Below are 17930 nucleotides of genomic sequence, written 5' to 3'. Positions count from 1 at the left end.
CCCCGACATAAGTCTCGTAGAAGGATCCGAGACTGAACCGAGCATGGCAAATAACGCAGTTTTTTTCAAACTGCCGGAGTTTTGGGATACATCTGCGGCTGCATGGTTCGCACAGGCGGAGGCTCAGTTCGCCCTCCGCGGAGTAACTGATGACGCATCACGCTATTTCCACGTCGTTTCGGCACTGGGAAGCTCCACTGCGACCCGGACGGTGGGCTTTATTACATCTCCCCCTGCCCAGGATAAATATGCAGCGTTCAAGGCTTTCCTGCTAAAGACTTTCGAGCTGTCTCGGTCGGAACGGGCCCGACGCCTGCTCGCTATTCATAGCCTGGGAGACAGCAAGCCTTCTGACCACATGGAAATGATGCTCAACCTGCTAGGTACGGAAGAACCCAATTTTTTGTTCATAGAACTGTTTCTTCGGCACATGCCGCCGCATGTTCAGACAGCGCTCGCTAACACGGCTATTACTGAGCCACGCGCTTTAGCCGAAGAAGCTGACCGGTTCTTCCTGGCCACCCAGCGTTTTACCCCTGAGGTGCTGGCCCCGACACGCAGCGGCTCCTTCCCTGGTAGAGGCATGCCACCTAGCAGAAGCTCCAGGGCCGACGTCAGCGACTCCAGCCCTGGCCTGTGTCAGTACCATGCACGCTATGGGGCGAAAGCGAGGATGTGCCGTCCCCCCTGCACCTACAAGGAAACGGGAAACGCCAAGGCCTGCGCTCGGTAGTGGCCGCGAGCGTGGGCACATCCAACCGGCTCCTGTTCATCAGGGACACCCTCTCTGGTCGCAGACTCCTTTGTGACACAGGAGCCCAGCGGAGCGTCCTGCCGGCTACGGTGGAGGACGCCGCCGGTGGGGGCCACGGCCCACCTTTGACGTCCGCTAACGACACCCCTATCCGCACCTATGGCACAAAGACAGTGGACCTGTGTTTCGAGGGTCAGCGGTTTAAGTGGGATTTCATCACGGCTGACATCTCCTTCCCCCTCCTTGGCGCAGACTTCCTGTGCGCTCACGGACTGCTGGTGGACGTCAAGAACAGCCGCCTGGTGGACGCATTGACGTTTGCCTCGTTCGCATGTACCCGCGGCGAGGCGTCATTCAGCGGGCTCTCCAGCTCACTCTCACAGGGTGACAAGTTCCAGCACCTTCTCAGTGAGTTTCCCGACTTGACGCAGCCCACCTTTTCCGCTGCCACTACCAAACACAGGGTAGAGCACCACATTGACACTGAAGGCCCCCTAGTCTATGCTAGGGCCCGGCGGCTCAACCCTGACATGCTGTCGGTCGCCAAGTCGGAGTTCGACAGCATGGAGCGTCTGGGCATCATCCGCCGCTCGGACAGCCCTTGGGCTTCGCCACTCCACATGGTCCCTAAATCAGCCGGTGGCTGGCGACCGTGTGGTGACTACCGCCGCCTTAACGACGCCACTACGCCAGACCGCTACCCGGTCCCTCACATCCAGGACTTCTCTTCACACCTGGCGGGCAAGCTGGTTTTCTCCAAGGTGGATCTGGTGCGGGGCTACCATCAGGTTCCGGTGCACCCCTCAGACGTCCCCAAAACTGCGGTGATTACGCCGTTCGGGCTTTTCGAGTTCCTGCGTATGCCGTTTGGACTTAAGAACGCAGCTCAGTCCTTTCAGCGGCTGATGGATTCGGCGCTCAGAGACATGCCATTCATTTTCGTCTATTTAGACGACATCCTTGTCGCCAGCTCCTCCTCTGAAGAGCACCAGGCACATCTCCGTGTCCTTTTTGCGAGGCTCAGCCAACACGGCCTGATTATCAACCCGGCAAAGTGTCAGTTCGGGTTGTCCTCCATCCACTTCCTCGGGCATCTCATCAGCAAAGATGGAGCCGCCCCCCTCCCATCGAAAGTGGAGGCCGTGTCCGCCTTTCCACGACCGTCTACAGCTCGGGCGCTCCGAGAGTTCCTCGGGATGGTGACGTTTTATCACCGGTTCATCACACCATGCGCCCGCTGTACGAGGCCCTCAAGGACAAGTCCCCCGGCCAAGCCATAGACTGGACGGCTGAAAGGGAAGCCGCTTTCGATGCCACCAAAGCCGCCCTGAGCGAAGCCGCCATGTTGGCTCACCCGTCACACAGGGCCCCCATCGCTATCACCACCGACGCGTCTGACTACGCTGTGGGCGCGGTGCATGAACAATGGGTCGACGGCGCCTGGCAACCGCTTGCCTTTTTCAGCCGCCAGTTGACTCCCAGGGAGCGCAAGTACAGCGCTTTCGACAGGGAACTCCTTGGTCTCTATTTGGCTGTTCGCCACTTCCGTTTCCTGCTGGAAGGCCGGGAGTTTGCGGCGTTCGTGGATCACAAGCCACTTACTTTCTGCATGTCCAAGGTGGCCGAGCCGTGGTCCGCCCGACAGCAACGCCAGCTTTCGTACATCTCCGAGTACACCACGGACATACGACACATCGCTGGCAAGGCTAACGTGGTCGCGGACTGCCTCTCCAGAGCGGTCATCGGAGCTGTGCAGCTGGGCCTCGATTACCTCCGCATGGGCGCTGACCAGGCCTCTGACCACGGGGTCCAGACCCTCAAGGCCTCGGTCACGGGATTGCGACTGGAGGAGGTCACGGTCGGTGACTCGGGCGCGAAGCTGTGGTGTGACATCTCCACGGGCCAGCCTCGACCGCTAGTCCCTACGGACTGGCGCCGACCCGTTTTTGAGGCGGTTCACAATCTTTCCCACCCCGGTAGGAAACCGTCCGTGAAGTTGGTGTTGCAGAAGTTCGTGTGGCAGGGGCTTAAGAAGGACGTGAAGTCCTGGGTCGACGCATGCGTGGCTTGTCAACGGGCTAAAGTCCACCGCCATACTAGGGCCCCTTTTGAACTGTTTGCGGTTCCTGAGAGGAGGTTTGACCATGTCAATGTCGACCTCGTAGGTCCGCTTCCCCCCTCTCACGGTTTCACCTACCTGTTTACGATGGTGGACAGGACGACCCGCTGGCCCGAGGCCGTTCCCCTCACCTCGACGTCAGCTTCCGACGTCGCCCGCGCTTTCATCGGCACTCAGCCCCTGTGGTCCGTACGCGCCGGGGTCGGGCGGTACTTCCTCCCAGGCGCGAGGGTTTTGACTATGGGTGAATTCTGGGGGGGCTTGTGTGGTGATTGACATTATTCACCCACGGAACTATGGGTTGGAGTATTGTTCCGCACGGACATTAGTGAGTTGACCGGACTTCCTGTTTCCCCCGGTCTTATCTTCCCGGGCTGAAAGCTGTTTACATGTTGTTCTGATGTTAAATAAAAGTCTAGCTTGTACCTTCGATACCCCGCCTCCGACTCCCGTCTCTCGGCACTACACCATGCTATTTATCCGCTGACTATTTTAAATCTCTCAATAGACACATCTCAAAATGTATCTGGTGTAATAAAATACCAAGAATCAAGTTAATTACTCTTATAAAACCAGAAACTATGGGGGGTCTTGGTCTTCCCAACTTTCAACACTACTTCTGGTCAGCTCAATTAAGAAATGTACTATCTTGGTTTCTGGGAAGAAAGGATTCACTATGGGTTCAGATTGAAACCAATATCTTTGACCCGTTGCCAGTGGAAACTCTTATATTTGTTAAAGATTTTCAATAAGGTGAAAAATATGGCCAAATGTTTTTCAGTGGTCAATATACTTTTAGCCTGGAGGGACTGTACAAAAAAAGTTCATGTTAACTCAGGTATTTAAAAATGTTCTATTTTGAACAATCCTGATCTTAGCAAATATTTGCTGTCAATCAATATAAACAAATGGGTAGAATCAGGTATAAAGCAATTGAAACATTTGTTTCACAAAGATATAACATTGAAATCATTTAATGATTTAAGAGCAGAATATGACATTTCAAATAAAGATTTTTTCAGATACCTGCAAATTAGGAACGTGATCCAATCAATTATTAAAAGCAATAAATTGAGATCGGGATTATTGGAAGAGGAGGAGATATTGATGTCATCGAGCACAATCAAAGGCAAAATTAGAGAATTTAATGCCGTTTTTTCAAAAAGAGCCCAGTCGTCCTTTCCAACTTTAAAAAAGATCTGGGAAAAGGACTTAGGGATACAGATCGATGAAACTAAAATAAAATCAAAGAAGCAAACTTTACATTTCTCAACAAATTTTACCTCACACCCATAAAGATGCATAACATTTCCAAAGAAAACTCTCCAAAATGCCCGAGATGTAAAGTAAAAGAAGGAACATTTATGCATCTGTTTTGGGACTGTGAGCTCTTGAAACATTTCTGGGATTCGATTCATGCGCTCACAAAAGCCGTTTTAGGCATCGAAATGAGCCAAAATCCATGCTTTTTCCTGTTAAATGACATGCCAAACTTTAAACTGAACCCCAAACATTACAGAATACTAATCACAATAACATATTTTGCCAAGAAATGTATACTTTTACTCTGGAAGAATGAACGTCCTCCAAAATGTAAACTTTTCATTGATCAGATAACACATTTTTTACCTCTGGAGAAAATGACATTGGAAAAATATAATCGCGGACATATCTTTCAAGCTCTGTGGTTGCCATTGTTTTCTTATTTGGAAAATATATCTGAGATATGACCAGTGATGGAATGGTGCATTCTGTGGCTATTTTTCCTGACGGCCGGAAATACTAGTTGTTTTGTCATTGTCTATATCAGGGGTCAGCAACCCGCGGCCCACGGGCCGCATGCGGCCCTTTAAGCCCCCCCCCCCTCTGGCTCCCTTGAGCTTAGACAAAAATAAGAAGGAAATAAAATAAAAGTATTTGTAGGACTATTTATATTTTGTTGCATGGTTGAAAATGTTTCTTATCTTGTATTTTGAGGTGATACTGTGACACATAAATAAAAAACAAAACGGTTTTAATTAGGTCAACTAAAATATGCGTCACATCCTGCTACGGTCCCGAGCGAGCGCCTTTTCCTGCGGATGAATAACCTGACCCCCGGCTCGATGAGCGAACTATGGATAAATCAAAGAAAAGTACAGGAGGAACACAGGAATTAAATTCTGTGTGGACAGAGTTATATGCTTTCACAGCAAACGATGCTGGTTTACCGGTATGTTTGATGTGTAGAGAGAAGTTGTCAACGGTGCTCCAGCCTTTACGTATCGAGGAACAACAAGGGAGAGGAAGACAGCTGACAATCTTCAGTCATAATTCAATGGGGTATGTAATTTATTTCAGAAAACACTTTTTGTTATAATCCATGGAATGCTCTTAACGTCCCGATAGCAATGAATATATTAAATGCTTTGACAATAAATACATACAAAAATGAATCTCTGGAAACCGTAGCGCTGTAAAAAGCACAGCATTTTAGCCGGCCCGGCTAAAATGATTGGATGGCCTACCTGCCTGTCAGCCTTCAATCTGTGCACAAACTTATCTCGTGGCCTCATTGATGATGCGCGTTCGTGTGTGTTGGAGGAGGGACTCTGTAAGAAAGTCTGAAGGAAGAGGCATGTTTTTTCCGGTTGTGTATTTTCAAATTCTAGCGCACTCGAGCTGGTTTGGCCATTCTTACCTACCCTACCTTTAACTCTTTTTAGGGTGCAGCTATATGTTTTATTTATTTCAAAGTGGGCCCATTTTAATAATATTTTTTTCCCTTCAAATGTGCAGAGGACTCCCCAAGTGCTGTTTAATTTATTTTAAAGTAGGCCTGTGTATTATTTTTAATTCTCCTTATAGGAGTTATTTGTTTCTTATTAGTTTTATATAATGTAATAAATAGCCTAATACTTGCAAAAAAAAACGTAGTTTTTGTCTGATATAGGCCTAACAATAAATACAACTTTATTAGCTATCAAGCTAAGAAATATGTTTTGCGGCTCCAGACAAAAAAATGTTTGGGAAAAAGGAGCAAAATGGCTCCTTTGGTCAAAAAGGTTGCAGACCCCTGGTCTATATTGTCGCTGTATTGTGTATTTAATTGTATAATTATTTGTTTGTTTTACTTTGATGTGGGTTTATTTATTTATTTATTTTATTTTTCATTTTCATGGCTCTGTTGTTTAAGTTATATTGATAAGCATTATTTATTTATTTTGGTTTCGCCCATGTGGGCATGTGCGGGTGGAGGGAGGGGGGAGTATAGTAAGTGTACTCTGATATTACAATATAAATGAAATGGCATTGATTACTGTACACTATAATGAAATAAAAAGACTTGTAAAAAAAAAGAAAATGAGAACGGGCATTTTCATTTAAAAAAGGGGCGTGGACATGACATAGATGGGAAGTGCTAGCATGGGTAGCTCTTGTGTATAAGAGAAGAGGGGATGAGTTAGGGTCAACCAATAAGAAATGAAAGATGGTGGTGGGCCAAACAAATGAGAGGAGAGGGCGGAGTTAAACAACAACAGCACAATTTATCAATTTGTTTACAAGTTGTTGAGGGAAGCGGAGGGAAAGGAAGAAACAGAGGAGGGATGGAGGTCAGAACAGTACAGAGTCTTTTGTGTTTTTGTGACTTATTTCAGAAATGGATTTTTCTTTTTTATTAGAAATAAATTGCAGCCTGATAGGTCCCCTATTATACTATTTTTCATCAATATATTAAAGGTCTCAGATATATACAAACATGTCTCTGAAGTGTTTGGCTCGAAATACCAAACAGATCCTGCATTGTAGCATCCCATAATCCCCTCTGTTTCAGCCCCCCGAAAAAGGAAAAAAGTGGCCCGGGGATTAATTGACAGACAGGCCCACTTAATGCGCGGCATGTATCGGCCGGCCGGCGACGAAAGTATGTTTCTTAACAAAAAACCCTATGCATTTAATGTTATTTTGGACCATTATTCATATAGTAATCACATTACCTGAGCCCTTGAGTTGCCTAGAGCAAAATAGTTACAGCATATATTTATTGATTTTAATGTTAACAGATAATTGATGCAATAACATTTGGACTCAATTTGCCTGACTTTACGCATGGAATAAAACATGGGCGTAGGAAGCATCCTCAATGTGGGTGAGACAATTTAACAGGGTGTGGGCAGGTGGTGGACATCACCTCCTCTAGGGGGGTCCGGGGGCATGCTCCCCTGGGAAACATTTTTTTTTAAATGTTGAAGTTAAATGCATCAATCTGGTGCACTTTGACAGCAAAATTAGGGACTAAATCTGATACATCTCTCAACACCCATAGGAAACAGAACTGTAAACAGATTTACTTTTTCTTTCAACATTTACCCAGGGCTCGCTACAATACTGTATACGGTATACACAAACTATAGAAAAACGCCTTTACGCTTTGGAACTTGTTTATCCATCTTTAAGCAACTGCCAGCTAGTTCTCTCAGTCACTCACTCCTGATCGTTCAATGCGCAGTGACAGCTGCAGTGACGGGCCTGATCTGTGAAAGTGAAACTATCTGATAGATAGAACATAAGTAGCCTATCAAAACGGCCCAGCCCCACACCCCTCAAGGGAGTGGCCGGAACACTTACAAATGTGGGCCGGAAGGATTTAGGCAACATTTTTTTTTTTTTTTTTTGGCCCTCCGGCCCACGCACAGCACCGGCCCACCGGGAAAACTTCCGGCCAGTCCGCCCCTGGAGGGGACACATCTTTATGTATAAAAGACATTAAAAAGTTGATTTTGCATAATAGGTGACCTTTAAATGTTGACCTTCACATTTAAATCAATGTCAAATCTCATGGTGTGGTATAAGTAGTACATTAACAAATGTTTTATTCATAGGGGATTCAAAATTAATTTCAAAGAATATAAGTATATACTTGAGGGTTCCAAACACTTAAAACTAACACGTTTTACCATGTTTAAAGGCAAACATAAACAGAAGTGTGTCAATTTGTCTTTGTCTGTAGGGAGTGTTCTTAATGTAGCTACTTAACAGATATGAGAGCGAAAGCTATAGATGAGAATATTGATTGACTCCTTGGAAATTTTAAAGCAGTAAATGTTTTAATTTTTAATGCTTCAAGGTCGGATAAAGAATAAGAGCCACACACTCACCCACCAATCCCCCCCCCCCCCCCCCCCCACACACACACACACACACACGACTTGGCAGCATAACATGGATTGATGCCATAATCTGTGGTTGCCACATTTCTCTTGGCTCTGTGACATTGCAGTAGTTTTGGCTCTAGAAGTTTCACACCCTGCTTTCACTTTCTGCTAGCTGTTCCCACACTGATACACTGGTAAGAGTAGGGTTTGAGGTGAGAGACCCATATGCTGCATTCTTACATCCATCTGATTCAGAACACAGGACAAGCTCCCTCCGATGTTGAAGTATTCATTTGTTAACATTGTATTTATGTAATATTTCAGTCTGTTTGAGAGGTGAAAATACAGCCATTGGGGGAACCAAGTGTTGTTAAGAAGGTGTGATGGCAGCATGTTCAGGTAAGTGGAACCCAGCAAAAAGACCGCGTTAAATCTACCATCTATCTTAACTTTTAAATCAGAGTTTCAAGTTGAGTGGAAGAAATCAAACACATCTCAGCCAGTTCAGTTATTTGACCATATATTTAGGGAATAATGTTTTGACTTTTCGTTTTTTATTGCAATGGATGGTCCGTTGGTTTGTTCCTCTGTTTTTCTTTTAATTTATCCCAGTACGATCTATGCACACAACGGCTTTAAAACAGGGTTGGTTGCAGATTAATTAAACATTTTTCAACATCACTATTTGCTTTTTAAAGAATTTCAGAAATATGTTGCTACGTAAGTACTTTAGACGGTTTTCTGTTAGTTCTACTTGCATGAATTTAAATCATTTATGGAGACATAACTTACCTTTGTCACAGAGAAAAGCTTTTAAATACTGCTCTGCATGAGATATTTTTTCATTAATATTTTGCACAGCCGTTTGACACATATCTTTTGGAGTTAAAGTTTGAATATGGCATAATAATATTAACAATAATAATAATGTGCACATTTTTTTCCCCAACCTGGATATGTATCATCTATGAAAGAAAAAACGCAAATCAAAGCCTTTTTTTCTGTTATAGAAAATAATTTTAAAAAACTGTTAAAAAAAAAAAAAGATAATTATTGCCAATAAAACTTTTGAGATTCATAAATTCTTGAATTGGTTTGAGAATAAAAGGCACTACAATTAAGTAGGTTTATTCGTAAAAAATACAACGAATTAATAATAATTAAAAATAACTCATATTTAATCTAATTATTTATGAAATTGTAGTCTCATATACTACACTGAAATAAGGTTGAACAATTTGGGGATTTTTGTACAGTAGATGTTGGCAGTAATCACTCTTGTACAACATTTAACAAACATCCTGTACTATTCCAGCAAGAATTATATAGAGATACCGGGTAAATACAGAACACATTTTGAAAAAAAAAGACATTTGTAAAATATAAAACACCATCAATTTCCTCACCCAACCAGGGTTTCTGCTAGGATTTTTTCTCGCCGGTCAAATGTCCGGACAGAATTTATTTTACCGGACAAATTTGAAACTTACCGGTCATGTTTCAATAATAATAATAAGAATTGTGTAGGAGAGTTCGTGTTAGCAGGTAATTACCGGAATATGGCCGGATATGCTGATGTTTAAAACTCAGTTAATGGGAGTCATTTTTATATTGCTTCAGTTTATAATCGTAACAGATCGAAAAATTCAGATTAATTTTTCAATAAATGATTCCACAAACAACAAACAACATAATTATTACATTCAAAGAAACTACTTGCAGTAGATGAAGTACATTATTCAAAAGTTTAAATTAACTTTGAATAATAACACGGGAGAAACGGATCCTCTTTTTTCCTCTCTCCATCCCTCTCTCTCCTGACAGCCCGTCAGTTTCTCATGCAGCTCGCTAAACAGTGGGCGGGGCTTCAGGTGATTAAGTAGCAGCTGATCTGATCTCTCTCTCGCGTCCGGTTACACTTCACTCGCGTTTATGTCCATATCGATCAGATCCAGCTCTCCTGATCGGCCTTTATAGAGAGCACAGATCAAACTATTAAGAGTGAATATCGGCCAAAAATGATCGGCTAACGGAAACCCTGAACCTAACCTAAAGACGAATAATAGGGTTGGGAGTTTCCCTAACAGCCCTGGGGCCTCATTTATAACGCTGTGCGTAGGATTCACGTGGGAAGGTTGCTTATACGTAGTAGAAATCCAAAAAATAGGAAGAGACATTTTCCGACATTTTCCGATTCACAAAACATTGCGTACCGGCAAGGGAAGTGCGTATGGCACTTCCTACGCCGGTTTCCCTTCATAAATCACAATCGACTCGAAATGCGGTGCAGCTTTTGCGGCCTTCACGTAACGCCCATATTTGCCTATAAATAGTCAAAGAAACGCCCATTCATTCATTTTGACTGGCTGCATGAAGAAGATCGCAGGAAATGACGACGGAACAGCTAAAAAAGACATCTCACACCGTGTCAGATTTTGGTTATTTTGGGGAGGTCGAGATAAATCATATTGTTTGGTGGATGCAGTTTGAACCAGAGTAGCAGCATGGAGGTCGGATCGTCACCAAAATAAAAAAGGTTAATGACAAAAAAGGTTAATGACAAAATAAATACACATAGCCTTCCTCAGGCAGTGTGTTTGTACCGGGGACAGGAGACACCCACTTGATGAGAAACTAAGAAATGATGGGGGAATCCCTCCGGAGTGGAGTCATGACGACTGGATCTGAATTATTTGTTTGTATTTGGTGGTTTGTGTTCCAGCTTTCGATTAGCAACTATATATCCATAATCCACGAGTTAAAGGAAATAAAACTAATGTGTTGTTTTATATTAGCTGTACAATTTACCAGAGTTGGGTGTCACGCGTTACAAAGTAACGTTACTGTAATAATATTACTTTTGTCGGTAACGGAGTAGTGTAACGCGCTACTTTTATAATTCAGTAATCACACTACAGTTACTAACATTGCCCCGACACGCGTTACTTCGTTACTTACTAAAAATCAGTCATAATCACACTGACAGACAAGAGGGGTTTCCGCCGCAGGATTATATATACGTAAGCTGCGCGTCCACATCTCCACGTGCAGTGCTGCATGGCTGAGTCAGCGATTACTTTCGAGGGGTGGAGGCAGTGGTGTAGTGGGAGTTGGACGCGGGGGTACGCTGTATTTGGAGCATAATCTTTTTTTAAATAGTCTAATAAATATAAAATTATTGTCAGTCTTATCAGTTGCAAGTGTGTATTTGTTGTAATAATGACAAAAACATCATACATTTCACAGTAATTGCCTATAATAACAAGGTATGCCCATTATTTTTGAGTTCATCCGAAGAATAGACAGGAATGTGACGGTGAGGTGCAAACTGTGTCCAGGCCAGAAGCTGTTATCCACTGCTGTAAACACCACGTCAAACCTCAACAAACACCTGCAAAGAACACATGCTAAGGTGAAGCTAACGCACACGCTATTTGTTGTTTGTTTATATCACGTAGTCTGTTCTTCTTCTCTGTGTTCCGGTTGTTGCCTGTTTTGAATGACGAATACACACTACCACCGCCTGCTGGTAAGGAGAGTTATTGCCACTCACGCATGCGCAGTTCGTACGTGCTCGGCGAGTAAAGTAACGAGTTACTTTATGTAGAGAGTAACGAAGTAGTGTAATATATTACTTTTTTTAGTAACGACCCCATCTCTGCAATTTACCACATATGGTGTTCTTAGTTTCTCCTGTGTTTTACGAGCGACTTATCAAGTCTTGGCAAACGGCATAAAACACGATTAAACATGATAGTATATAAAACCATGCTCGTATCTACAACCTATAGAAAGGCAAAACGGCGTCAGTTTAGACGTAATTATGTCCTCCTGCTTACCGCATCATTTATGAGAAAACATTTCATAACGTTAAATATGCGAATACAACTGTCAACTATGAAGATCCGATCACTCATGGGCAGTGTTAGGCAAGTTACTTGAAAAAAGTAACTAGTAATATTTATAGTTACTGCTCTCAAAAAAGTAACTAGTTACTTTATTAGTTACTAAATTATAAAAGTAACAAGTTACTTTACTTTACTTTAAAAATAATAACAATACAAATACAAGTTTTTGTGTTGTTCTGTTCTGTGGCACAAGAGAAAAGACAACTCCCCATCATTGTAGAAATTATCGTTATGAAATAGTGGAACAATAAAACACAAAAGTGTGATTTAAAAAGATAGCTTTTTGGCTGTTTAGATGGTGTAGCTCCATCTGGGTAACTGCCGGTGGTTGAGACGGTGGGGTCTTTGGCGACTAGTTTTAAAGCCCCATGTACATTACTTAGGTGCTTCAGGAGATTGGCATTGCTGTTTTTCGATGAGGACAATGCTTTCTGTCCTGCACACAGTTGACATTTTACCGTAATATTTTTTGCGTCCTGTATCCCCACAAATTGAAAATAGTGGTTATATTTCCAAGTTGCAAATGCGCTGCTGCTCTCGCTGATACGCGTGTGTGTGTGTGTGTGTGTGTGTGTGTGTGTGTGTGTGTGTGTGTGTGTGTGTGTGTGTGTGTGTGTGTGTGTGTGTGTGTGTGTGTGTGTGTGTGTGTGTGTGTGTGTGTGTGTGTGTGTGTGTGTGTGTGTGTGTGTGTGTGTGTGTATTTTCCCCATAAGGCAAGACCCGCCCAACTCTATCTCTGATTGGTTTACCCTGAAATGTTACCCCGCGTTAACCAATCATCACTCCTCTCTGGTTACTTTCACTTTTCCATGGTGCTGGGAGAGGACATCGCTGTATTCGCCTGTGAGTTACATCCGCAGGGAGATTCGATTCAGTTCCATCACATAATGTAATGCAGTAACGCACCCATTTAAATCACAGTAACTATAACGGCGTTACTGAATGGGAATAGAAAAAGTAGTTGCGTTACAGTAACGCGTTACTTTGTAACGCGTTAGTCCCAACACTGCTCATGGGACTCATCAGTACAAACAAACAAACAAGGTCCACCTTGTGTTTGGGTATGGGGAATACATCCTGGCTGCTACCCTCCAATTTCCACAGTGGTACAACCCAAGGAAGAAAACAGCCAAATCATCATGCAGGCAACACAGCAACGAGGCTGTGATAATAGCCATCTGTCTGCTTCTATCGGGGGATATTCATCAATGTCCTGGCCCCACATCAAACGAAGCAAGCTTCGCTGACAGTGCCACTTGTAACTCTACTTCCCTCCACTTATGCTCCATAAACTATCTGCAAACTCACCTCGTTCAACCTGCACCGTCCCTGAGCACCACGGAGGATCCAGCAGTCCTCCAGCTGCAACATCCAGACACCGGCCTGGGGTGGCCCAACGAGGGTGATCCAGCCGGGCGCCTACTCCCCCCGAGCAACACGGACGAGCCAGAGGTTATCCAGCGACGTCTCTTCACCATCCAGTGGCAGCAATCCAAGGAGGTCGACAGATATCCAGAGTCGAACATACATTGGCAAAAACGGGAGCATTCTACTAGTGGAATCCCTGCCCGCGGGTACGCCCGAACTGTCGCCGGGGAATTCACCGCCAGCAGTGATTTCTTCGCCAAGAAGTCTTGCAGCGAAAATGACAACACCTCCGACGGTTCCAGCAAGTAATAACAGCGTATGTACAGGTGTGGTTCCACACAACATTTCACACAGTGACAATGACTGCAGGATAACACCGCTCAAATATGTGTACTCTAACAGCAACAATATCAAGCGTGGTAGGGTAGTAAACAGAGCATCCAAATGAACTGGAAGTGGAAAGTCGTCCGAACTGTAAACAATGCAAGAATTATTTGGGATCCGAAGGTAAAACCAAAGGTTTTATTAGGTGGACACCTAAATATACGAAGCTTAAAATCTTGTCTAAAAATTGACCAGATAAAGAATATGTTATTAGAGTCTAATTTACATTACCTCGGTTTAACAGAAACTTGGCTTACGGACAACTCTCCATCTGCTGCCGTACAACTTCCGGGTTACAATAGCTACAGGAGGGACCGAATGCACACTAAAGGGGGCGGTGTTCTAATTTTCGTGAGAGACACCATCCGTTGCAATGAGATTTTATGGCAACACCCAATCGAGCTAGAATGTGTAGGCCTCAATATGATCCTGTTGCCTCAGATGTCCTTTACTTTAATAGTAATTTATCGAACACCTTCCTCAAATGTTAGCTTCTATGATCAATTCAAGAAGGTTTTATGTCAATGTGATTTTAAGAAAGAGGTGATTGTAATGGGTGACGTAAATTTGAATTGGGAAGATAAGTCATCAAGGAAGAAGCTTAAGCAAATTACTGAGTTTTAATTTGACTCAAATCGTTAAAGGCCCAACGCGAATAACAAACAGCACCAGTACCCAGCTTGACCTAATTTTAACAAATAGACCTGAAAGGATTAAAAAATCATACAATATGGTAACAGGGCTGTCAGACCACGATATGGTGCTGGTATCTAAAAAAACGGCAAACGGTTCACCGCGTATGCAGGTAATAAAGAATCCTTTGGCATCCCAAAAAACAAGCAAGAAGACTTCAGATCTACTATACAAAACTTAGATTGGGAAGATCTAGTACTTGAAAATGATTTAGAAGTCACCAGTCAAAACTCTACGGGAAAACTACAGGCCACAATCAATGAATTTTCAATCATGATAAAACATAAAAATAAGAAACAGACTCTCCCCTGGATGAACGGAGATGTCAGAAATGTAATGAAGCAGCGGGACAGTGCCTTAAAAACTGCCATAAAATCAAAGATGTCCCATGATAGACATATATTTGCAGGGCTAAGAAACAAGGGAACTGAGAAAAGCAAAAGCGGACTTCTTTATCACAATTATTGAAAATGCTCAGGGCAACTCAAAAGCTATATGGAGCCAAATAAAAAAAGTAACTGGTGAAAACACTACGACAGCCAAGCCAATTGAATTGAGGGTTGAGGGCACAACTCTGCAATAACCAGCTGATGTGGCAACTACACTCAATTATTATTTTGTTGAGTCAGTGGCTACCATAGCCAGTAGCTTCAGGAAGCCAGTAGCTTCAGGAAGTTAATGCACTCCAGAGTGTCAACACTAGCGAACCAGCAGCTGTTCTAAAGTCAGTGTCTGAGGCAAAGGTTGCAGAATTAGTTGCCAATCTGAAATCCTCAAGGGCTAAGGATATCTACGGTATGGACACATTCATGCTGAAAGACATTAACTCCTCAATTGTTAAGCCACTAACGCATATCATTAATATCGCTATCAATCAAGGGAGTTTTCCCAATCAATGGAAGCCTGCTGTTGTGGTCCCGTTATTCAAAGGTGGGGACCCTCTCATGACATCCAACTATAGGCCCATCAGTATCTTACCCATAGTATCCAAGGTATTTGAGAAATTGATTGCCAAACAAATCATCAATCATCTCAACAACAGCTCCTTTCCACTGCATCCAATGCAATTTGGATTCAGGACTAATCACTCAACAGAAACAGCGACATGCTTCTTCGTGGAGAAAGTTAAGGCATCAATGGACAGTGGTGGGGTTGTGGGGGCCGTGTTCCTTGACTTACGGAAAGCTTTTGACACTGTTAATAACAACATCTTATTGCAAACAATACTCAACTTAAATTTTTCTATAGAATTCACCAACCTCTTTAATTCGTATCTTTCATCCCGCTCCCAATGTGTTCAAATTGAGAACCATAAGTCTAGTGCACTAAGTTTGTCAACTGGAGTACCGCAGGGCTCTGTATTGGGCCCAATCCTGTTTAGTATGTACATAAATGATCTGCCTTCTGTGTGTGGAGAACGTGATGTATTAATGTATGCTGATGATACAGTTGTTTTTACTCATGGCAAAACCGCAGAAGAGGCTGCTACCAAGGTCACTGATGTGTTAGAGAATATTACATCCTGGCTTAACAATAATTGTTTGCAACCAAATATCTCAAAGACAGTGTGTATGTTCTTCTCCAAGGGCAAAAGCATTATAACAAAGCAAGACGTTTTCTTTTCTGGAAGGAGACTTCAGGTTGTCTCGGCGTACAAGTACTTAGGAGTACATGACACAAACCTCAATCTCAAAACCCATATCAAAAAGGTCTGCAATAAAGTAAAATTCAATCCATCAAATTACAGATACATTAGAAACGTCCTATCATCTGCAGCAGCTAAGCTATACCTTCACTCAATGGTCTTCTCCCACATCAACTACTGTCTGATAAGCTGGTCTAATGCACACTCTACAGCTCTAAAACCACTGGAATCACTGTATAAAGCACTCAAAACACTAGACAAAAAGCCATTCCGGTATCATCATTGTCACATTGTTAAAAAGTATAATCTGTTCAGCTGGGAAAATCTCATAGTTTACAAAAACATCTGCTTAGTTTATAAGATCACTCGTGGGTTGGCTCCACCTCCTCTGGCTGGCTTCATCAGCCTAAAGTCCACCTCAACCAGGGTTACTAGAGGTGCGGCTAGGGGAGACTGCACGATCCCATTTAGGAAAAGCGCATTCAGCCAGGCTGTCTTTTCATTCCACGCATCCCATCAATGGAATTCAATACCACAACAAATAAAAGAATCCTCATCCTACTACACATTCAAGCACAGTATTAAAAAGTGGCTCATTGAAAACCAACAGTTTCAGCACTGATGTGTGGGTGTAGGTGTGTGTATGAGTGTGTATTGTAAATGTTTTATTTATTTATTTATTATCATGACTTGCTCTTATCTGTATTCAGTGATGTCATCCATTGTAAATATGTACAATGGTATAACAATGTTGAGGTATTTTTATTATTGCTTTTAGGATGTCTATCACCATCTGGCAAAGGGACTATCGATGAAAACTAGCGTTTTGGCTAATTCGAGTACTTTTACATGCTTTTAATATGTTGATTAATGTACACTGTCCCTTGTTTTAAATAAATCAATTAAATTCAAAATTAACACAACATATTCGAGGTGGTTTTAAATAACATATCCGTATTTATTTATTTCTCCAAGTTATGTTTTTGTGTGCACTGAGGAGTCTCAAACAGGCGTTTGTTTAATCATTTTAAGATTAGCGTTAATCAATGTTTGAAAATGAATTCTTCATATATGATAAATGAGAGGTAACATTTTATTTATGGTATTATTTCTACATATTTCTCTCCATTCTTCCTTCTGCCAATGGTGTCGCAGGTTCTCGTCTCTCCCGTTTTTGTGCTTAATGTGTACGCATGGGTTAGAGTTTGCGTGGAGGACCGCACATTTTGCCGTCAAGTTAGTATTTTATAAATCACAAACATTGCATAGAAACTGGCGTACGCCATTTTTTGAGCGTATATCCCTTTATAAATGAGGCCCCTGATCTCCTGCAAAGGAGCACGCTATTTACTTCCTGTATTTTACTAGAGTCTCTTAACAAGTGAGCAATTGCATCACTCTGTCCACATCTCTCAACATCTACAGCAGGACTGCTGCAGAGGATCCTCTTATTTATAGGGCTCTGTTTCCTCTGAACGTTTATATGTTTGCTCTTAAGCCCCACGGACCCGTATCCGGGCCCGAAATCGCGTCATTTGCAGGAAACAACGTCTAAGGAACCTTCATATTTAATAAACTATGAATTTTTTATATCCATATAACAGAAAAAAAGTAATTTAACTGATTTCTTTCATTTTCTTTTAACTCAAAATGCTAACAGTGACCATCTGAATTAGCCCTGAGCGAAAAATGCTAACCTATTACTGCACCGAAAATCACTCCTAGCACCCTTATTACTAATCCTAGCTGCACATCCAACACATCGTTTATGATCGTAAGGAGACACAGAATCTATTGGTACCCACCTCAACACTCAAAGATTACGAATTTGTGGAGAAAATAACAACAACCTACATCAAAACATGTGGCGCTAGGTAGCCCAAAACGCTAACATGGCTTACCTTGGTCTTTGTCTGGTCAAAAC

The 17930-nt window shown here is 42.9% G+C and overlaps 1 protein-coding gene across 3 annotated transcripts in view; it reads left to right on the top strand.

The window, feature by feature from the left end:
* The first annotated feature begins 4877 nt into the window (after positions 1-4877).
* LOC307015576 (uncharacterized protein) overlaps positions 4878-17930 on the top strand; it is a 34582-nt gene continuing 21529 nt past the window's right edge. For 2 of the 3 annotated variants that reach the window (XM_079644271.1, XM_079644270.1), the window contains exon 1: positions 8270-8407. In XM_079644271.1, coding sequence (XP_079500397.1) covers positions 8392-8407 — 16 coding nt within the window. In that variant the 5' untranslated portion in view covers positions 8270-8391. Of the gene's footprint in view, positions 5196-8269; positions 8408-17930 lie in introns of those variants that run through there. The other variant, XM_079644272.1, reaches the window with a different exon arrangement.

Source organism: Notothenia rossii, assembly GCF_949606895.1.
Source record: "Notothenia rossii genome assembly, chromosome: 8".
In the NCBI taxonomy this organism is placed as follows: Eukaryota; Metazoa; Chordata; class Actinopteri; order Perciformes; family Nototheniidae; genus Notothenia; species Notothenia rossii.
This window is presented reverse-complemented; position numbering and strand designations above follow the sequence as displayed.